The sequence below is a fragment of the Ornithorhynchus anatinus genome, chromosome 3, assembly GCF_004115215.2.
Source record: "Ornithorhynchus anatinus isolate Pmale09 chromosome 3, mOrnAna1.pri.v4, whole genome shotgun sequence".
Classification (NCBI taxonomy): domain Eukaryota; kingdom Metazoa; phylum Chordata; class Mammalia; order Monotremata; family Ornithorhynchidae; genus Ornithorhynchus; species Ornithorhynchus anatinus.
Window position 1 is genome coordinate 6,542,988 of NC_041730.1, and position 22,715 is coordinate 6,565,702.

Below are 22,715 nucleotides of genomic sequence, written 5' to 3' on the forward strand. Positions count from 1 at the left end.
GTATCTACCCTAACGCTGAGGTAGAGTGACGGGCACAGAGAAAGCATTTCAACAGACACCATAAAACCCCCCCCCAAAACAGGTGGGGATTAGATACTGTCCCCGTCCCTCAGAGCAGGGCTCACGATTTAAGAGATTAAGCGGGGAGAGAGACGGGAAGGGAACGTATCGGCTAATTCCGTCGTATTGTACCCTCCCAGACGCTTAGTACAGTGTTCTGCACTTAGTAAGCGCTTGATAAATATGAGCGATGAAACCCTGAAACACCACACAAACACTTAAATTAGATTTAAGGTCTCGGTGGGGATGGAGGAGTCGGAGAGGGCTTGATACTTGGCCCGGAGCTCTCAGAGAGCTTGGTTTTCCAGACTGTCAGCTTACTGGGGGGAGGGAATGTGTCCACTTATTGTTCTATTGGACTCTCCCAAACAGTTTAGTGCTCTCTCCTCAGGAAGCGCTCAATACATAACAGTAATAATAATAATAATTATAACATTCGTTGAGCACTTCCTATGTGCCAGGCTCTGTACTAAGTGCTGAGTTGGATTCAAGCAAACCAGGTTGGACACAGTCCCTGTCCCACTTAGGGCTCACAGCCTCAAACCCCATTTTCCAGCAGAGGAAACCGAGGCCCAGAGACGCGAAGGGACTTGACCGAGGCCGCACAGCAGACAAGAAGCAGCCTGGCACAGTGGAGAGATCACGGGCCTGGGAGTCAGAAGGTCAGGGGTTCTAATCCTGACTCCGCCACTCGTCTGCCACGTGACCTTGGGTAAGTCACTTCACTGCTCTGCGTCGCAGTTACTTCATCTGTAAAATGGGGATCGAAACCGTGAGCCCCACGTGGGGCTGCCTCCAGCGCGATTCGCTTGTATTCACCCCAGCGCTTAGTACAGAGCCCGGCACATAGAAATTGCCTAACAAGTACCGTCTTTATTATTACTATCAGTAGTAAGTGGCCGAGCCGGGATTAGTAGCCATGACCTTCTGACTCCCAGGACTCACTGGGAGGGGCGAGGAGGGAGGAGAGGGGATGGACGGGAGGGAGGGAAGCGCGGCTGGCCGAAGGGGCCCTACCTCTGCTGGACGACTTCCAGGTCCTCCAGGCGCTCGGGTAAGGCCAGCCCATTGAGCCACTGCTCCTTCTCATCCACCCAGAGCCCGCAGGCCCCGGCCTCGCTGAGCATGGTGTAGTGGGCCAGGGCCGCCTCCAGCGCCCGAGCCCGCTCGCCCGCCCGGGCCTGCAGCTCCGCGTAGCGCAGCTCCAGGGCCGGCAGCCGGCCCCGCACCTCCGGGGCGTGAGCCAGGGCCGGGGGCAGGGCCGCGGCCTGCTCCCTCAGGGCGTCCAGGGCCGGCCGGCGGCTGCGTGCCTCCTCCTCCAGGGCCCGGTGCTGCTTGGCCAGGGCCTGCGTGGAGAACTCGTCGTGGCCCAGCTCGGGGCTGGAGACCAGGCGCAGGGCGTCCATGAGCCAGGCCTCGACGTCGTTGGCCTCCGCCTGGAACTGGTAGAGGCTGGCCGCCTGGGCCAGGCCCTGGGCCCGCTCCTCGGCCAGGGCCTCCAGCCGCTCCCACTGGGCCTCCAGCTCCGCCCCGCGGGCGGCCGCCTGCTTGGCCCCCGGGTGGCCTTCGGCCACCAGCTGACGCCCCTGTTGCAGGGTGAGGCGCAGCGGGCCCAGGCGGCCGCTCATCTCGTCGCGCAGGGCGGCGTGCTTGCTGAGCAGGCGCAGGACGCCGGTCAGGTCCCGCCCGGGCTCGGCCGAGGCCAGGAGGTGCTGCTGCTCTCGCACCCAGGCCTCGGCCTCGCCCACCTCCCAGAGGAAGCGCCAGAGGCGGCGTGACTCCTCCAGCCGGGACCGCCGCGCGGCTGCCAGCTCGCACAGGGCCTCGTAGCCCCGCTCCAGCGCCGACACCCGTTCGGATACCAGCTGCGGGTCACACGGCTTGTATCCTGGAGAGGGGGCGGGGAGAGGACCGAGAATAATAATAATGTTGGTATTTCTTAAGCGCTTACTAAGTGTTAAGCACTCTTTTAAGCGCTGGGGTAGATACAAGTTCATCAGGTTGGACACACTCCCTGTCCCCATGGGACGCCCACTCTTAATGCCCATTTTACAGATGAGGTGACTGAGCCCCAGAGAAGTGAAACGACTTGCCCAGGGACACCCAGCAGACAAGTGGGGGAGGTACGGTTAGAACCCGGGTCCTTCTGACTCCCAGGTCCGTGTTCTTTCCACTAGGCCACGCTGCTTCAGGGTCAAGCACTGTTTTAAGCGCTGGGGTAGATGCAGGCTAATCGGGGGGACACCGCCCCTGTCCCACACGGGGTTCACATACTTAATGTCCATTTTACAGATGAGGGAACTGAGGCCCAGAAAAGTGGAGTCGCTTGCCCAAGATCCCACAGCAGACAAGTGGCTGAGCCAGGATTAGAACCCAGGTCCTTTGGCCTCCCAAGCCTTTGCAAAAATTCACTAGGCCATGCTGCTTCAGGGTCAGGGCTTCTTGAAAGTGCTGGCATTTAGACTGGTGTTTAGAAGGCCCGGAGGGGGCCCCAAAGCACGCTTCCCACTGTAGGTCCAAAGGGTGCCCGGACTGGTCATCTGTGGGCCAGGAAGAGATTGTGGTGGCACTGGGTACCTGCCTGGGGGTGCAGGTCAGGATTTGGGTGGCCATGGGAGGGGTGGGGCTACCCTCCAGAGAGTGGGGTGGTCCCGGGTGCCCATTGGCTTGCCTATTCCTCACACTCCTCCGTGGAATCAGAATTAGTGGGAAAGAGGGCAGGACCAAACTACCCACCTTGAACCTGGAGGCGGGCCAGCCCGGGAGGAGTCTCCTACAGGGGGGATGCTGCAGACCCTTCTAGGGCTGCTCGCCCACTCACCTGCCTCCCACCTTCCCCTCATACTTAAGAGGACGGGGGGAGGCGAGGGGTTCCAAGGCTGCTCTAGTGACTAAGTGTAGGAAGGATAAACGCTCGGTGGCCTAGCGGTGTCCACAGACGGGTTACGGGGACGCCCTAGGGCCAGGCAAGCTACAGATGAAAAAGCAGTCCAACGGGGAAGAGGCAGGTGAGTCTTGCCTCTTTGACTGGTTAAGATGTGATTCGGCCCAATCCCCCGAAAGCCCGTCTCTCCCAACTCACTTCCTTCTCTCTCACAGTTCCTGTGGGTGCCATCTTGACTCCCCGGTCTTGGTCCCATCCCTCTGAGCACCTCCTACCATAGCTCATTGTGGGCAGGGAATGTGTCTGTTCTATTGTTCTACTATACTCTCCCAAGTGTTTAGTACAGTGCTCTGCCCACCGTAAGCGCTCAACCAACACGACTGCATGACCTCAATGAATCAGTGAGCTGCTCGAGATCACACCACCTGCTCTCTCCAAGACCTGCCCCCCGCCGCTGAGATCTCGGCCCTCTCCGTCCCGTCCGCAACCCCGTCCCTTTCCCGAGGGTCCCTTCCCCCCGATCTCTCACCTGTCCCGGGGGCAGTGAACCGGAGAGCAGAGGCGCTAACAGCCCGCACCCGTTCCGCCTGCACGGCGATGTCCGCTTCCACCAGCCCGTGCAGTTGGAGCAGGTCTTCCACCCCAGCCAGGTGCTTGCCCAAGTCCTGAGACTGCAGCCGCACCTGCCAAACCACGCAGCCTGCTGGCTGACACCCGCCTCTGACCCTTCCGCCTCATCAATAATAATAATGATAATCGTGGTATTTGTTAAGCGCTTACTATGTGCCAGACGCTGCTCTAGGTGCTGGGATAGATACAAGCTAATCAGGTTGGGCACAGTCCCTGTCACCTAGGGCTCACTGTCTCAATCCTCATTTCACAGATGAGGTAACCGAGGCCCAGAAGTGAAGCGACTTGGTCAAGGTCACACAGCAGACAAGTGACTGACGTTCCAAACTTTTCTAAATGATTACCTTGTATCTACAGGGCTTGGCACATAGTAAGCGCTTAATCAATACCACAGTTATTATTATTGTTATTACTTCTACTGGGCCACTTCCCATCATTGTGGCTTTAACCTCTCTAGCCCCACAACATCCGCACACCATCCTCATCCCGGTCAGCCCCTCCGTCCACCCCAACCCCCTCATCACTTCTCTCTGCCCTCTAGACTGTAAGCTTGTTGCGGGCAGGGAATGTCACTGTTTACTGTTATATTGTACTTTCCCAAGCGCTTACGACAGTGCTCTGCGCACAGTGAGCGCTCAGTAAATATGAATGAATGAATGCCCTCCCAAATCCTAACCTCACCCTCGGCATCAGAATCCCGTGGAATTCCAGCTCTGCCACATCCTTCCCGACCCAGTCCCCGAAGAATGCCAGTCTTTTCCCTTCCAGTCTGATTCCTACAGGTGCATTTTCTCCCAGCATTCAGTACAGAGCCCTGCACGCAGTAAGCGCCTAACAAATGCTATTATTTCTACTCCATCCGCCAAACCAGTTCCTCCATCCCAGTCGTCCCAAGCCCCAATCCGTTCCTGGGGCCTTAATCTCCCGGGTCTGGCCCACCCCCGGGCCTCCAGCCCCCCGGCCCCGGCCGGGTGCCCAGCCCCCACCCCGATACCTTCATCTCCTCCATCCAGTCCATGAGGTAGACCAAGTCCTGGAAGACCTTCTGGAGGTCCAGGTTGAGGAGCAGCCGCTCCCGGCGGGCGGCCACCAGCTGGCGCAGGAAGTCCCAGAGGCGGGCCACGTTGTGCTGCCGGGCGGCGATGCGCTTGATGTCGTGGTAGTGCTCGGCCGCCAGCTCCGCGGCTACCGCGTCCACCGCCTGCACCCGTCCGCTGTAGGCCACGATGTCCGTCTCGATGGCCTCGTGCTTCCGCACCGCCGCTTCCACGGCCGCCAGCTCCAGCCCGAAGTTGTCCTGTGGGGAGTGGTTTGAGGAGGTCAGATGCTTCCTACCTGGGTCTGACCTGGTGATTCATTTATTCATTTAATCAATCGTATTTACTGAGCGCTTACTGTGTGCGAAGCATTGTACTCTTGTATCTTCCCGATAGCAGGGCTTGTCACAACCATAAGGACTTCACAGACACCACAACTGTGGCTTGTAGAGATCCTTCATCGCTTTCTACAGCGACCCTTGGGTAGCTCTCAATTTCACGACCCCCCTCTATTCCCCCACTCCGTAGCTTAGTCACAAAAGCAAGACCTGGGCCACCGACGACCCGGCTTCTGATCCCATCTCAGTTGCTTGCCTGCTATATGTGACCTTGGGAAAATCCCTTCACTTCACTGGGACTTAGTTTCCTCATCTGTAAAACGGGAGCTCAACACCTACTCTCCCTCCTACTTAGACTACGGGCTCCATATGGGAAGGGGACTGTGTCTGACCTGATTATCTTGCAGCTGTCCCAGTGCTAAGCACAGTGCTTGGCACATGGTAAACATTTAACAAATATACTACTATTATTATTCTTATAATACTATAAAATAGCCAAAGAATTCAGTACAGTCTAGACATCTTGATTCTATTTATCGTGATAATGTTGTCTTGTTTTTATTTTGTTCTGTTTTGCTCTGCCGTCTATCTCCCCCGATTAGACTGTGAGCCCGTCATTGGGCAGGGGTTGTCTCTATCTGTTGCCCAATTGTCCATTCCAAGAGCTTAGTACAGTGTTCTGCACATAGTAAGCACTCAATAAATAGTACTGAAGGAATGAATGAATAATACTATTATTCTTATAGTACTATAATATTATAATAATAATATTGCTCTCACCTCTTTTTTTTAGGTATTTGTTAGGCTCTGACTACGTGCCAGGCACTGTACTAAGTGCTGGGGTAGGTCCCCTATGGGCTGATGGTCTTAATCCCCATTTCACAGATGAAGTAACTGAGGCCCAGAGAAGTTTAGTGATTTGCCCAAGGTCACACAGGAGACAAGTGACTGAGCTGGGATCAGAACACAGGTCATCTGACTCCCAGATCTGTGCTCTTTCCAGGAGGCTACTGGGCCATGCTGCTTCCCCTGGGTCTCCTAATAATTGTGCTATTTGTTAGGCGCTTACTACGTGCCAGGATACCGTACTAAGTGCTGGGGTGGATACAAGCAAATTGTGTTGGACACAGTCCCTGTCCCACATGGGGCTCACAGTCTTGATTCCCTTTTTACAGATAAGGGAACTGAGGCACAGAGAAATGAAGTGACTTACCCAAGGTCACACAGCAGACAAGTGGCAGAGCTGCTATTAGGACCCAGGTCCTTCTAACATCTAGGCCCCGGCTCTAGCCATTAGACCACACTGTCTGCATGTGGGCTCATCCACTCCACTTCATTCTTCCTGTTCCCCTACTTTCAGACCTCCTGATCCATCTTTTTCTCCCCATAGATTATCCTTGCTTGGTGCCCCCTTTTTCTTGCCCTGCCCCTTAGGCATCCACGGTCCAACTGTCTGTCCGCCCGCCCCCTGCTCCCCTACCCTCCCCCGGGCACCGGGCCGCCAACCTGGGCCACGAGGCGTTGGTTTTCACTGAGCCACGTCTCCCGCATGGCGGCCTTGCGGTCAAAGCGGGCGGCCAGCTGCTCCAGCTTCTCCTGCCGGATCAGCTCCGTGCGAAGAGCCAGTTCCCGCTCGTGCTCGGCCTTCTCCAGACGCTCCCAGGCCTGTGGGTGGATGAGGGGGAGAGAGGTTGGTCAGGGGGGACGAGGAAGAGGCAGCAACAGGGTGTGTAGAGGTGAGCTTCAGCTGAGGGAGAGGTCAACATGGATGGCAGTCGCCGGAGGAGTGTTTTGTGGCCAAACGCCTCGTCAGTGGTCTGAGGAAGCCCGGCATGGGGTGACCGTGGGAGCGTGGGATGCGAGGAGAGGCAGGTGAGAGCGGGGAGTGAAGTGGAATGATATGGAAGAGTGACGAGGCTAGTTGTGCAGAGGCAGTTGAGAGGAGGGGAGCTAAGAGAGAAGCAGGATCAGGGCTGGTTTAAGGCGGTCGGCAGGCGAGGTAGATGCCTTAAGGAACACCCTCAGAGTGGGCGACAGATGGACAGCAGGGGTTAAAAGCCTTGAAAGCATCCAACTTCCCTTCCCTGCGATTTTGAAGCAAGCTGTTTAAGCGATGCTCTAGAACGAGGGTGGGAAAGTTAGGGATCCCCCTCGGGGCAACACCCTAAGGTTTGGGGGGTCTGGGCGGATATTCAAATGTTGTCATGACACGACGCTGCGTGTCCAACATAAGGCATGTGGGGTCCCGTGCTTTGTTGAAGCGGGCGTCCTAAGAAAAGGGGTGGTATTCTTTCTTCACGCCTCAGAGGTGGGCATTGGGGGAGTCTAAAAAAAATTATGGTGCTTGTTGAGCGCTCACTTTGTGCAAGGCACCATACTGAGCGCTTTAGTGGGTACACGCAAATCAGGTTGGACCCAGTCCCTGTCCCACTTGGGGCTCACTGTCTCGATCCCCATTTTACAGGTGAGGGAACTGAAGCACAGAGGAAGTGAAGTGACTTGCCCAAGGTCACCCAGCAGACAAGTGGCAGAGCCGGCATTAGAACCCACGACCTTCTGTCTCCCGGGCCCGGGCCCTATCCACTAGGCCAAGCTGCTTCTCAAGAAGAGAAATGGACCTTGTTGATGTCGGAGATGAGGCGGCCCTCTCGGGGGGCATACACTTTCTGATTGTTGGCCCGCAGTTTGCTCTGGATGGTGAAGAGCAGTACTTCCAGGTTTCCTTTCTCCGTGAACCTGGCGGAGGAGAGCGGGACAAAGTTGGCAGGCCACGGCCCGAGGAATGAGACCCCGGACGCTCCTAGTCCCGCCGGCTTCCCCATCTCCTCGGTGGCCCGGAGGAGGCTCTCTGGCCCCCGGGAGCTGAAGTGGGGGCGGGGAGGGGGATCGGGGGGACTCACTTTGGGGGCTTCTCCACGGTGCGGTAGGAGTTGAAGGACTGTAGCTGATTCTGCACCCCGCTCAGCGAGTTGGCAAGCTGTCGGTCGTTGAGGGTCAGGATGGTCTGCTCGATCCACTGCAGCAGCTCCGAGGCCAAAGACTCGTATTTCTCCACTAGGCGTTCTGCTTCCAGGGCGTAGTCCAGCACCTGAGAGGGCGGACGGTCACCCTCTCTGACACACTCAACCCCCACCCTCTGAGCTCCATCTGGCTCCCGACTCCCGGCTCCGATCGGGTACCTTGCCAATGCGTTTGCCCTCCACGGCCAGGGCTTTCATCTTGGAGAAATAGTGGTAGTAAGTGGCCACGTAGGTGATGATTGACTTCTCATCTGGTTGGTCCACATTCACGTCTGAGAATGAGAGGTCACTCGTGTGAGTCAGTCCATCGAGTGCCTTTATTTAGACCGTAGGATCTAGGCTGTAAGCTCGTGGTGGGCAGGGAATGTGTCTCTTTATTGCCGTACTGCACTCCCCCAAGTACGTAGTACAGTGCTCTGCACACAGTAAGCATGCAATACACACATTTGAATGAACTTGATGCAATTATTTTTTAAATGGTATTTGTTAAGCGCTTAATAATAATGTTGGTATTTGTTAAGCACTTACTACGTGCAGAGCACTGTTCTAAGAGCTGGGGGAGATACAGGATCATCAGGTTGTCCCACGTGGGGCTCACAGTCTTAATCTCCATTTTACAGATGAGGTACCTGAGGCCCAGACAAGTTAAGTGACTTGCCCACAGTCACATAGCTGACAAGTGGCAGAGCTGGGATTCGAACCCATGACCTCTGACTCCCAAGCCCGGGCTCTTTCCACTGAGCCTCGCTGCTTACTACGTTCCAGGTAAGTGCGGGGGTAGATAGAAGACAATCAGGTCCCTGTGCCTCATGGGGCTCACAGTCTAAGTAGGAGGAAGTAGGATTTAATCCCCATGGTACATAGGAGGAAACTGAAGCCCAGAGAAGTGCAGTGACTTGCCCACCGTCACAAAGCACACAAGTGGCAGAGCCTGGATTAGAACTCAGATCCTCTGATTCTTGGGCCCACGCTCTTTCTCCTAGGCTGCTCTGCTTCTCTAGACTGTAAACCCATTGTGGGCAGGGAATGTGTCAGTTTATTGTTTCACTGTTCTCTCCCAAGCGCTTAGTACAGTGCTGTGCACACAGTAAGCATTCAATAAATACAATTGACTGACGGACTGACTTTTTTATTGTTTCCTGTTTCCATGTCAGAGGAACCAAGGAGGGAGGAGTTGGTTCCTGGAAGGAAATCGGGGATACCTAGACTTCGCTCTTTCTCTGCTTTTTTGGGCAGAAAAGGCCAGACCCAGGAGCGGGACCTGAGGCACCGTGGCTTAGGGGATAGAACCGGGGCCTGGGAGTCAGAAGGCCCTGGATTCTAATTCTGGCTCCATCACAGGTTGGCTGTGCGACCCTGGGCAAGTCGCTTCACTTCTCTGTGCCCCACTTCCCTTATCAGTGAAATGGGGATCCAGTCACACAGTAGGCAGACAAGTGGGATTAGAACCCATGACCTTAGGACTCCCAGGCCCGGGCTCTATCCGCTCCGCCATGCTGCTTCTCCAAAGAACCGGCCAGGAGCAACCAACTCGTAAGGAGTATGGCCGGGACTATATACTGGTTTTCAAGACTACCTGATTCCATCCCGATTCCCCGATATGCTTCGCTAGACTCTCTTTATCCCACTGCCCAGAGCACCTTCAGGATCCAGAAGTTTGGTGAGCCCCAGCTCCTTCTCCGCCAGATTGAAGGCATTTTGTAGATTATAGTGGGCGTTACACTTCTTCAAGGAGTCAAACTCCAACAGGTCTGGTCTGGGAGGGAAGAGAGGGGCCGAGAGCGGGTGAGGGGGCTGGAAGACAAACCTTCCTCTCCCTAATCCCTGCCCCTAAATCCCAAACCCCAACCCGGTCTTCCCAGATAGATCATCCTTCCCCCAAACAAGGCGAACAAATGGAAATACGTGTTTGCGTTGTGGTAAGCGTATGCATTTTTTATACGAGAAGCGGGGCGGAAAATATCAATAGGTTCGGTAAGGATTTAGGCCAGGCGATGGGCTGAGAGGTCTGGGATGAGTCCTTAAAGGGAAAAGTTAGGGTTGTTAGAAGACCCAAGAGAGTTTAAATGATGAGAGGTCTCCGATGGGTTATTTGAGGTGGGAGAACATTAAGGTTGTTGGAAGGCTGGGCTCCCTAGGGTGCTAAGCGCTCAGTGGTAATAATAATAATCATGGTATTTGTTAAGCGCTTACTATGTGTCGAGCACAGCTCTAAGCGCTGAGGTAGCTACAAGAAAATCAGGTTGGACAGAGGCCCTGTCTCACAAGGGGCTCACAGCTTAGTACAGTGCTGAATGGTAAGCATTCAGTAAATACCCTCGATTGACACATCCCTAATAATGTGGTTGGATGCCGGAGAGAGTGACTTTGGCGTTATTCCTCCACACATCCTCTACTACCCTTACCAGAGACAGAACACTGGGCCGGAGAGATCATCTCTCTGATCCAGGTTGGCATTTCTGGGTTGTGTCGCCAACTCCTCTCCCGCCCGGCGACTCAAGCCCTTTTGAGTCTTCGATCCTCACCCCTTAATCCCCCCACGATCTTTTCTTTTCCGCTCTCCTTCATTTATGTCCCCAGATCCCGGCCTCTTCTCCAACTGCCTGGCCTCCTCATCACCTCGATGGTTCCGTCCACTCCTCACCCCAATTCGCTTACCGGTGCTTGTGCACGATAGCATTGAAGGCCAGCCCGTCCCTCCAGCTGGTGGTGAAATTATGCACGTTGACATTGGGGTACCTGCGGGTCAGGAAATAGGGTCAGTAGAGCGAAGGAAGTCTTTTCCCCACGAGGATTTCTCCATTCATTCATTCAACTGTATTTATGGAGCACATACCGTGTGTAGAGCACCGGACTAAACGCTTGGAAAATACAATACAGCAATAAAGAGAGACATTCCCTGCCCACAGCGAGCTCACAGTCTTCCTGGCTTGCTGTCTTAACTGCATCATCATAATAATAGTAATTATGGTACTTGTTAAGCACTTACTATGTGCCAAGCACTGTTCTAAGTGCTGGGACTGATACAAGTTAATCAGGTTGGACACGGTCCCTGTCCTATATGGGGCTCACAGTCTCAATTCCCATTTTACAGATGAGGTAACTGGGGCCCAGAGAAGTGACATGACTTGCCTGAGGTCACACAGCAGACATGTGGCAGAGCCGGGGTTGCTGCTGTGTGACCTTGCCCAAGGTCAAGTCACAGATCCTCTCCCCTGGGATTGGTCCCCATCCAGCCTTCCTCCCTATTCCCTGCTCAACGGGAGCTCCTACCCAGCTGTCTTCATCTGGCACCACAACAGCAACGCATCCTTGGCTGATTTCTTCTCCTTGTTATCTTCTGTCTCCACACTGATATCTTGGATCTGAAACAGGAGCAGAGTCAATCACCTTGGCACCTGGAGTTGGGCATCAGGCACTGCCCTGAGTTCAGGGGTGGGCAAAAGAGGATGGATAATGATCTTGAACCGAAATCCAGACGGTGAAAAAACAGGATGGAAAGAGCATCGATTCTTTTGAAATGTGGGGTTGGAGAAGGCTTTGGCTAATATTGTGGACGGCCCGAAAAACAAACAAATGGATTTTTCAGCAAATAAAGCCAAAGTGATCTTTGGAAGGCCAAATTGACTCGGCTTAGATTAGCATATTTTGGACACAAAATCAGGAAGACTAATTCTCTGGAAAAGTCCAGGGAAAACGTGGAAGAGGCAGACCGGCAGCTAGATGGATGGAGACCCTAACAACGATAACGGAAGAACCATTAGAAAGGTTATGGATTATGGCAGAAGACGGGATGTTCTGGAGAAAATATATCCATAGAGTCGCTATGAATCAGAAATGACTCGACAGCCCTTGATAATAATACTTGTTAAGCGCTTACTATGTACCAAGCACTGTTCTAAGCGCTGGGGTAGATACAAAGTAATCCCATTAGACACAGTCCCTGTCCCACCTGGAGCTCACACTCCTAATAACCATTTTACAGATGAGGGAACTGAGGCAGGTGGAGAAGTGAAGTGACTAGCCCAAGGTCACACAACAGACGTGGTGGAGTCTTCTGATGCTCGGGCCGGGCTCCGTCCACTAAACCATACTGATACTGTTTGTCAGCCCACTTCATTTCATTCAGTCGTATTTATTGAGCACTTACTCTGTGCAGAGCACTGTACTAAGCGCTTGGAGAGTACAATTCGGCAACAAATAGAGACAATCCCTACCCAACAACGGGCTCACACTTGAGCTGGAAGTAAGGACCAGGAATGGGCCCTAAGCCTGGGGTCTTTCCACCGGAGGTAACAACCTGTGGCGCCACCGTTGCGGTGGTGTCGGGCCAAAGGAAGGGAAAACCGTGGAAGGTGAGGGTGGAAATGTACCGACTGGAAATGGAGGATGACGATCCTCATTACTCCTGATATTAGATGGTAGCCACGGGGTGGGTTGGGGCAGGGGTGGGGCCAAAGATAGGACCAAATGGGGACAGAGGAATGCAGTGCTCTGAAGGCACAAAGGCAAGTTTGGAATTAATCAATGGCATTTACTGAGCACTCACTGTGTGCAGAGTGTTGTACTAAACACTTGGGAGGGGCCAACACGAGATGGTAGGCATTTTTCTGTAATTTATTTATTTCTATTAATATCTCTCTTCCCTTCTAGACTGTAAGCTCTTTGTGGGAAGGGAAAGTGCCTGTTTATTGTTCTATTCTACTCTCCCAAGTGCTTAGTACAGTCCTCTGCACACAGTAAGCCTCAATAAATACGACCAACTGATTGGTTGCCGCTGGATGGAGCAGAGGGCAGAATTATAGCAGGAGAGGATGAGTTTGAGATGGACGAGTTTGGACTGATGTCTGGATTGCCCCCAGTAGCCCTCGGTGGCTAAGGCCCAGGAGCGGAAGAAGCATAGTGGGGACTGGACACAAGGCTGCGAATTGGTGGTACAAGATCGATGAAGGGATGGGGAGCGGGGGAGTTGAGTTCAGTGGAGAGAGTGGAGTTGAAGGTGTGGATTTATGTGTCAAGATGGGGTGTGGAGACCCAATGGGATCTGGAAAATCGGAGGGAGATGAGAAATTGGAGGTCGCCACAAGGGAAGGGGACAGTTCTGTGGGGAGGGAGAGAAGTTGGGTAACAAAGTCGTGATCGGAGAGTGGAATTTCAGAGTTGATGAGGTTAGGGATTGTACGGTGACCAGAGATGTTGAGATTGAGTGGGTATCCAAGTTAGCCGGTGGGTGAGGAGGGGTGGAGCTGGAGGTGGGAGGAAGTGGGCAGTGGGAAGTTCAGCAGGAACATCTGCATGGATGTAGAAGCCCTCGAAAATCAGTTCAGGGCAGAGAGAAGCAGCGTGGCTCAGTGGAAAGAGCCCGGGCTTGGGAGTCAGAGGTCATGGGTTCAAATCCCAGCTCCACCGCTTGTCAGCTGTGTGACTGTGGGCAAGTCACTTAACTTCTCTGTGCCTCAGTTACCTCATCTGGAAAATGGGGATTAAGCCTGTGAGCCTCACATGGGACAACCTGATTACCCTGTATCTCCCCCAGCACTTAGAACAGTGCTCTGCACATAGTAAGCGCTTAACAAATACCAACATAATTATTATTAGACCGAGCGAAGGATTGTGAGAAAGTGATCAAAATGGCTCGGAAAGATGGAGGCGGGGCCTTGGGGGTGGTAGATGATGATGACTAGTAATTGGATTGGGTGATAGAGGCTTCAGAAGAAGGGAAACTGAGGGATAGAGCATGGTAGGATGGTGCCAGAGCCGCGCTGTGGGGCAAGAAGGAAGCCGGGCTGGAGGTGGGGTTAAGAGTGCAAATGGAGGAGCAGCGTGGCTTCGAGGAAAAAGCCCGGGCTTGGGAGTCAGAGGTCGTGGGTTCTAATTCCGCCTCCGCCACTTGTCAGCTGTGTGACTTTGGGCAAGTCACTTCACTTCTCTGGGCCTCAGTTACTTCATCTGGAAAATGAGGATTAAAACTGTGATGCCCACGTGGGACAACCTCATTACCTAGTATCTACCCTGGTGCTTAGAACAGTGCTGGGCACATAGTAAGCCCTTAACAAATACCAACATTGTTACAGCTGATTGGTAGAAGGAGAAAGTAAAAGAAACCACACATGGACTTGATTCTTTACCCGCTAAGCAGTTGGGGACTCTCTCACCCACCCTCTCCCAAACATACACAAACGCACACAAACACACACAGCATGTATGTACAAATCTTGATCCATGGTTTCTTCCCCTACCTGTGATTTATTTTACTGCTTGCCCCCCACCGTTAGTTTGGAAGCTCTTTGATGGGGGGGATCACATTTACTAACCCTACTGCATTCTCCCCGGCACTTAATACAGTGCTTAGTAAGGGGAGTAAGCACTCAGTAAATACTATTTTCGAGGCTGTTTTTGAAGTCTAAAGGGAATAATCATCATCATACCAATAACTGTGGTATTTGTTAAGCTTACTGTGTGTCAGGCACTGGACTAAAGTTCTGGAGGGGATACAAGTTCTCTCCTTTCATACAACAGAGAGTACAGTTCAACAGAATTAGCAGACACTTGCCCTGCCTATAACAAGCTTACAGTTTAGAGGGGGAGACAGACATTAGTAGGAAAAAATAAGTAATTTATAATATATAATTTAAACGACAATGGAGTCAGTTGAGCCTAGGCTCCTTACCCCTCCCCTCTCACCGAATGCCACATTCTCTCCTGCCCCAGAATGTCCCCCAAACCCAAACCAGCTATTAGGGTAACTTCTCCATTAGGAATAGGAGTGTCAGCTTAGGAATAAGATGTTTCTGGTACAACAGAAACCTGGGGCTCACAATCCAAATAGGAGGGAGCACAGGTATCGAATCTTCATTTTGCAGATGAGGAAACTGAGGCACAGAGAAGTCAAGTGACTTGCCCAAGATTACACAGCAGAGAAGTGGCAAAACTGGGATCAGAACCCAGGTCTTTCTGACTCCCGGGCCCAAGCTCTTTCCACGAGGCCACGCCGCTTTCCCTGGAAAATCTGGGGGACTCTGTGCCGAGAGGAAGATGACAGCGAAGGAACTGAATTGTAGAGCAACCAGGAGTGGGGCTGACGGGGCTCAGAGGAAAGCAGAGGAGTCTGAGACCAGAGAAGAGTTAAGAAGTTCGGAGGTACCTGGAAGCGAAGGATGATGGTCCAGACCAGTCCGAGGGTAAGGCGGTGGTTCCCATCCACGATGTCATGGGATCCCATGTTTTCCAAATGCACTTTCTGCTCTTTCAGGAACTGCAGGGCCTTGTCCACATTCTCCAGGCAGTGGATCCGCATGCGGCCCTTCGTGGGCTTGGGCTGTGACGAGGGGACGATAATGGCCACAGGACTGAGAGCAGGCTGACCCAAGTCCCCCGGGGCCCGGAAAGAGGCTGACCTCTCCGGTCCCCCGACCCATTGCCCAATCGCCCCCACCTCAGGGTGTGCAGGGTGTGCAGGAGAACTGGGGAGCCTGAGCTCCCTAGGGAGCCGTCACGGGGCCGAACCAGGTTTCAGGGGGCCCAAATTGGGGCTGCATATGGGACTGATTAAGATTCCCAAAGGGATTATCAGGCTAGGAGTGGGGGAGGAAGAGGGATCAGCGCTCTCAATGGGGCCACTGTCTCCATGGGGAGACTGCCACTTTAATCCGTAATAATAATAATAATGATGATGATGATGATGATGGCTTTTGTTAAGCGCTTATTATGTGTCAAGCACTATTCTAAACGCTGGGGTAGGTACAAGCTAATCAGGTTGGACAGAGTCCCCGTCCCCCATGGGGCTCACGGTCTTGATCCCCATTTGATGGATGAGGGAACTGAGGCCCAGAGAAGTGAAGCGACTTGCTCCAAGGTCACACAGCAGACAAGCGGTGGAGTCGGGATTGGAACCTAGGTCCTTCTGACTCCCAGTCCTGTGCTCTGTCCACTAGGCCACACTGCTTCCCATAGACCATGGTGCTTCCCATAGAGGGTCTCTATGTAAAGGGGCTCCTGAAAGGGACTCTCCCTCCCATCTGAGGAAAGAGAAACCCTCCCACCACCCGGCCCAGTCCTCTGGCTCTTCTCCTCTCCCCCAACCCTACTCAGTAGAGCCCGGGTCTGGGAGTCAGGGGTCGTGGGTTCTAATCCCGGTTCCCCTACTTGTCTGCTGCGTGACTTTGGGCAAGTCACGTCACCTCTCTGGGCGTCTGTGACCTCATCTGTAAAATGAGGTCTGAGACTGAGTCCCATGTGAGACGGAGACTCTGTCCAAGCCTATTTGCTTGTATCCACCCCAGTAAGCACACAGTAAGCACATAATAATAATGTTAATAATGTTGGTATTTGTTAAGCGCTTACTATGTGCAGAGCACTGTTCTAAGCGCTGGGGTAGACACAGGGGAATCAGGTTGTCCCACGTGGGGCTCACAGTCTTAATCCCCATTTTACAGATGAGGGAACTGAGGCACAGAGAAGTTAAGTGACTTGCCCACAATTATTATTATTATTATTTACCAATTTAGCCCTCTGGATTCTGTCTCCCCAGTCATAATAATAATAATAATAATAATAATAATAATAGTACTTGTTAAGCATTTGCTATGTGCTCTGCCACTTGCCAGCTGTGTGACTTTGGGCAAGTCACTTAACTTCTCGGTGCCTCAGTTCCCTCATCTGTAAAATGGGGATTAAGACTGTGAGCCCCACGTGGGACAACCTGATTCCCCTGTGTCTACCCCAGCGCTTAGAACAGTGCTCGGCACATAGTAAGCGCTTAACAAGTACAAATACCAAATACCACTGTTCTAAGTACTGGGGTAGAAACAAGCTAATCAGGTTGGACACATTCCTTGTCCCATATCGAGCTCACCCTCTTAAACACCATTTTACAGATGAGGGAACCAAGGCCCAGAGAAGTGAAGCGATTTGCCCAAGAGAGGAGGAAGAGGCAAGTGGCAGAGCCAGGATTAGAACCCAGGTCCTTCTGACTCCCAGGCCCGCGTTTTATCCGCTAAGCCACGATGTTTCTCCGACACCCCAGAGGTCCCTGCTTCCTTACTCACCAGCGTCTCTCCAGACAGCACCTCGAGGAGCCTCAAAAGGTTGCGCCCATCCCGGAGGTCGCTGTACAGGTCCCCCACGCGGCAGGTCACTCGGGCCAGGTGAGAGTTCACCCATTTGGTGAAGGTTTTCTTCTGCACAGCCTCTCGCTCATCTAGAGGTACAAACATGAATCAATCACTGGAATTTATTAATTATTATTAATTAAGCGTTTACTATGTGCCAGGCACTGTACTAAGCACTGGGGTGGAAACAAGCAAATCAGGCCGGACACAGTTCCTGTCCCATGTGGGGCTCACAGTCTCAATTCCCATTTTACAGAAGAGGGAACTGAGGCACAAGGAAGTGAAGTGACTTGCCCGCACGAGTGGTGGAGCCGGAATTAGGACCATTGACTTCTGACTCCCAGGCCTGTGCTCTATCAACTACACCATGCTGCTTCTTCAGCGCTTACTAGGTGCAGAGCCCTCTACCAAGTGCTTGGGTTCATTCATTCATTCAATCGGATTTATTGAGAGCTTACTGCATGCAGAGCACTGTACTAAGTGGCTGGGTGAGCACAATATAACAATAAACAGACTCATTCCCTGCCCACAATGAGCTTACAGTCCAGAGGGGAAATAAAACTTGGTTAGAGACCACAAAGTAGATGGCCATGACTTAACTTCCCTGTAGACCGTAATTTCGTTGTGGGCAGGGAATGTGTCTGTTTATTGTTAAATTGTACTCTACCAAGAGCTTAGTCCAGTGCTCTGCACACAGTAAGCGGTCAATAAATATGAGTGAATGAATGAATGAACCATATTGGTGTTGTGCAGGCCATTAGGACCTGTTCTGTCCTTCTCAAGGAGTGTACTAACCTTCTCTCCTTTCATACACAGAGAGTACAATTGAACAGAATTAGCAGACACTTTCCCTGCCAATAACAAGCTTACAGTTTAGAGGGGGAGACAGACATTAGTAGGAAAAAATAAGTAATTTATAATATATAATTTACACCAAAATGGAGTCAGTTGAGCCTAGGCTCCTTACCCCTCCCCTCTCGCCAAATGCCACATTCTCTCCTGCCCCAGAATGTCCCCCAAACCCAAACCAGCTATTAGGGTAACTTCTCCATTAGGAATAGGAGTGTCATCTTAGGAATAAGATGTGTCTGGTAAAAAAAAGCAAAGGAGAACAACGGAAATGATTAAAGGTTGGTAAATGGGCCCAACGAAAACCGGCGAGAAAAAGTGGGATTTTTATCGGCCTAAGAACGAAATGGCCAGTGGGCACTAAAGTATGTAAATATATAAATATAAGGAAGCGATGCGGCCAAGCAGAAAGGTCACAGGCCTGGGAGTCAGAGGACCTGTGTTCTGTTCCCACTTCTGCCACTTGCCTCCTCTGTGACTTTGGGTAAGTCACTTCACTTCTCTGGGCCTCAGTTCCCTCATCTGTAAAATGGGGATTCGATATCTTTTCTCCCTCTTTCTTTCCACGTGAGCCTCATATGGGACCTGATGATTTTGTGTCTACCCCAGGGCTTAGTACCAGTGCTAGGCATGTAGTGCTTAACAAATACCACAGTTTATTATTACTACATAAAGGGCAATCGTGGGGGACGGCAATGGGCCATTGCCTTGTTTTGAATGTGAACAGGCTAGGGTTTAAATTGCAGTGGGAGGGATTTAGGTGAGACATTAGGAAGATCTTACTCAGTCTCCCTTCTGCGTCACCCCTGCCCTTGGATCTGTCCTCTTTAAGCACTTGATATTCACACCACCCTCAGCCCCACAGCACTCATGTCCATATCCATAATGTATTTTCACGACTATTTCCCCCTCCAGACTGTAAGCTCCTTGTGGGCATTCATTCATTCACGCAATCGTATTTATTGAGCGCTTTCTCTGTGCAGAGCAGAGAACGTGCTTTCCAACTCTATGATATTACACTTTACTGAATGCTTAGCACAGTACCCGCCCCGCAGAACGCACTCGATAAATCCGACTGATTGATAAAGAACTTTCTGCCTTTAAGGCTTATGAGACAGGGATCAGATTACCCGCAGGGAGTTCATGGCATAGTGGTTAGAGCACGGGCCTGGGAGTCAGAAGGTTATGGGTTCTAATCCTGGCTCCGGCACTTGTCTATCGCATGACCTTGGGCAAATCACTTTACTTCTCTGGGCTTCAGTTACCCCATCTTTAAAATGGGGATTGGGACTGTGTCCAACTCGATTTGCCTGTATCCACCCCAGTGCATAGTACAGTGCCTGGCACACAGTAGGCACTTAACAAATGCCGTCATTATCATTATTATTATTATTATTATTAGTTGTTGGGTTTCCTTCTCTGGAGGTTTTCACGGTCTGAAACGATGAAATTCATCTAGCGATGAGAGCTAAACCACATGACTTCTTGAGGTCCTTTCCAGTCCTTCGATTTGAGCAATGAAGTCTAGGGAGTAGGGAAGAAGGTGCCTTACTCAGATATCCAGAGAATTTACGGTCCCTCTCAGGCTGTAAGGCTGGGAAATCCTTCATCCCGCGGGCCTCGTTAGAGGGCACTGATGGGGAAAACCCCTTATTGCAATTTGTGTCTTTTCCCTTCCCCACATCCAGTTCATCACTAAGTCATCTTCTTCCTCTTATTCCCCAAACCAGAGGCCTACCCCAAGCCTAAACCTAGATAATTTCTTGGCCACCGTCCCACTTCTATTTTCTCCTCCTCCTCCCACTCCCAGCCCAATCCACCCTATGCCAAGCAGCGAGAACGATCGTTCTTCAAATGTCATTTTGATTAGAATCCTTCCCTTCTCCAAACCCTTCAGAGCCTCCTAACAGAGAAAACTCCCCATCAGGGGCTTTAAGACGTTTCTCCGACTGGCTCCTCTTCCATCCCTCCCTTTGACTCAAAAGCCCTTATCTTCCACTCTCCTCTGGCTCACGGTCTCCGATCCAGTCAAGCAAAACTACTTACCAACCCCTTGCACGGAACTCTCCCTCCCTGCCTCCGAGCCATCCCGCATGCCATTCCCCTGCCTGGAATGCCCTCTCTCTTCTTCTCTGCCAAACCATATGCCTCTCCCCTCTTTCAAAGTTCTGCTGGATTCGCCTCCTCCGTGAGGCTTTCTCAGATTAACCTCACCTGCCTCCAGGCCTTCCAATCAGTCCAGCACCCCTCTTAGCACACCCCTCTTAGCACTTGAACGTGTCTGTACGCTTGTAGTTGGTTACCCCCGGTCATGGGTTCTAAGGCCGGCTCCCCCACTTGTCTGCTGTGTGACCTTGGGCAAGTCACTTCATTTCTCTGGGTCTCAGCTACCCCATCCGTAAAATGGGGATTGAGACCGGGAGTCCCATGTAAACCCTTCAAAGGGCAGGGACTGTCTCTATCTGTTACCGATTTGTACATTCCAAGCGCTTAGTACAGTGCTCTGCACATAGTAAGCGCTCAATAAATACTATTGAATGTGGGACAGGGACTGTGTTCAACACAATTTGCTTATATCCACCCCAGCACTTAGTACAATTGCTGGGACATAGTAAGCACTTAACAAATACCACAGTTACTATTATCATTATTATCCCTGAGCTTTTATCATTTGTGATCCTGAATTTCTCTTTTTTTATAGTATTTGTTAAATGCTTACTATGTGCTGGGTACTGTACTAAGCGCTGGGGTAGATATAAGCTAATCAAGTTGGACCTAGTCCCTGTCCCACATGGGGCTCCCAGTCTTAACGCCCGTTTTTACAGCTGAGATAACTGAGGTCCAGAGAAGTGAAGTAACTTGCCCACGGTCCCACAGCAAAAGAGTGGCAGAGCTGGGATCAGAACCCAGGCAGGACAGGGACTGTATCCAATTCGATTTGCTTGTACAGTAATAATAATAATAGTAGTGGTATTTGTTAAGCACTTACTATGTGCAAAGCACTGTTCTAAGCGCTGGGGGGGACAAAAGGTGATCGGGTCATTCCACGTGCGGCTCACAGTTTTAAATCCTCATTTTACAGATGAAGTAACAGGCACAGAGAAGTGAAGTGACTTGCCCAAAGTCACAGAGCTGACAAGCGGCAGAGCGGGGGTTAGAACCCACGACCTCTGACTCCCAAGCCTGGGCTCTTTCCACTGAGCCATGCTGCTTCTCTATGCATCCCAGCGCTTAGTACAGTGTCTGGCACATTGTAAGCCCTTAACAAATGCCGTAATTATTATTATTATTGTTCTAACTCCCGTGCTCTACCCACTAGGCCAAGCTGCTTCAATTTGAGTTGGTTCAGTCTTCCAATTAGACTATGAGCTCTCCAGTGATACAGACTGAATCTCCTGCTTCTTGGGACACTCCCTAAAGCGGGATTGGGGGGAGCTACTTCCCTTAAAGCATCTACTCCAGGTCCCACGCCTCCACACCGTTCCAGTGCCGAGGCCGAGGGAGGGAGATGCTGATGGTGGCGGCGTTCCCTGGCCCTCGCAGGAATCTTGGAGGTCAAGACGGCCCTTCCTTCCGGACCCAGCCCCCGGGGCGGCTGTCGCAACCCCCAAAGCCTCACCCTAGTTCCCCACCTCTCCATGCGGAGGGGAGTGCTTGGCCTAGAGCTGGTGCTCATTAAAGTTGTTATGAGAAACGGCGTGGCTCAGTGGAAAGAGCCCGGGCTTGGGAGTCAGAGGTCATGGGTTCTGATCCCGGCTCTGCCGCCTGTCAGCTGGGTGACTTTGGGCTAGTCACTTCACTTCTCTGAGCCTCAGTTCTCTCATCTGGAAAATGGGGATAAAGACTGTGAGCCCCACGTGGGACAACCTGATTACCTTGTATCCCCCCAGCGTTTAGAATAGAGCTTGGCCCTTAGTGAGCGCTTAATGAATGCCAACATTATTATTATTGTTGACTGTTGCATTCATTCCTCATTCAAGGGACATTCTTCTTGATTAAAGCAAGAAAATGGTGGGGAGAATGTGAGCACTTGAGCGTGTCTACCAATTCATATTCAATCAATTGAACATATTTATTAAACGCTTACTGGGTGCAGAGCACTATATTAAGCGCTTGGGAGAGTACAATATAGCAATATAACAGACACATTCCCTGCCCACAGGAAGCTTACAGTCTAGGAGAGCCAGGCATTAATTTAATAAACAAATTATGGATTTGTACATAAGTGCTGTGGGGCTGGCAGGTGGGGATCAAAAAAGGGAGCAAGTCGGGGCGAAATGGAAAGGTGGGAGAAAAGGAAAAGAGGGCTTAGTCAGGGAAGGCCTCTTGGAGGAGAAGTCTTCAAAAAGACTACAAAGGGGGGAGGAGTCTCTGTCAGATATTCATTCAATTGTATGTACTCACTGCTTACCATGTGCAGAGCACTGTACTAAGCGCTTGGGAGAGTACAATACAACAATAAACGCACATTCCCTGCCTCCACCGAGCCTACAGTCTAGAGGGGTGTGAAGAGGGTGGGCGTTCCAGGCCAGATGTGGGTAAGAGGTTGGCAGTGAGATAGATGAGATCGAGGTACGGGGAGTACTTTCTCAAGAGCTTAGCACAGTGCTCTGCGCACAGTAAGTGCTGAATAAATTCCACTCATTGATTGATTGAGGACACCTGGGCTGCTAAGTTTCCAGTCCCTTTCCCGGTTTCCCTCTGGAGTTGCTGCTCTCAGGGTTCTGGAGTTGAGAAGAGTCGAGCCCCGTTCACCACAGCTCAGGTCCTGCTTTTCAGAGTCCCAG

At 51.9% G+C, this 22,715-nt stretch overlaps 1 protein-coding gene and 1 pseudogene across 4 annotated transcripts in view; both read right to left on the bottom strand.

Moving 5' to 3' along the window:
* SPTBN2 (spectrin beta, non-erythrocytic 2) overlaps nucleotides 1–22,715 on the bottom strand; it is a 61,877-nt gene that overhangs the window by 19,446 nt on the left and 19,716 nt on the right. For all 4 annotated transcript variants that reach the window (XM_029061700.2, XM_029061698.2, XM_029061697.2 and 1 more), the window contains 12 exons: nucleotides 17,017–17,168; nucleotides 15,114–15,287; nucleotides 11,243–11,334; nucleotides 10,628–10,708; nucleotides 9,610–9,725; nucleotides 8,129–8,241; nucleotides 7,850–8,037; nucleotides 7,568–7,685; nucleotides 6,456–6,614; nucleotides 4,569–4,871; nucleotides 3,474–3,627; nucleotides 1,078–1,948 (listed from right to left, as the gene is read on the bottom strand). In XM_029061700.2, the coding sequence (XP_028917533.1) occupies nucleotides 1,078–1,948; nucleotides 3,474–3,627; nucleotides 4,569–4,871; nucleotides 6,456–6,614; nucleotides 7,568–7,685; nucleotides 7,850–8,037; nucleotides 8,129–8,241; nucleotides 9,610–9,725; nucleotides 10,628–10,708; nucleotides 11,243–11,334; nucleotides 15,114–15,287; nucleotides 17,017–17,168 (2,521 nt within the window). The remainder of the gene's footprint in view (nucleotides 1–1,077; nucleotides 1,949–3,473; nucleotides 3,628–4,568; nucleotides 4,872–6,455; nucleotides 6,615–7,567; nucleotides 7,686–7,849; nucleotides 8,038–8,128; nucleotides 8,242–9,609; nucleotides 9,726–10,627; nucleotides 10,709–11,242; nucleotides 11,335–15,113; nucleotides 15,288–17,016; nucleotides 17,169–22,715) is intronic.
* LOC114810528 lies at nucleotides 17,789–17,893 on the bottom strand (annotated as a pseudogene).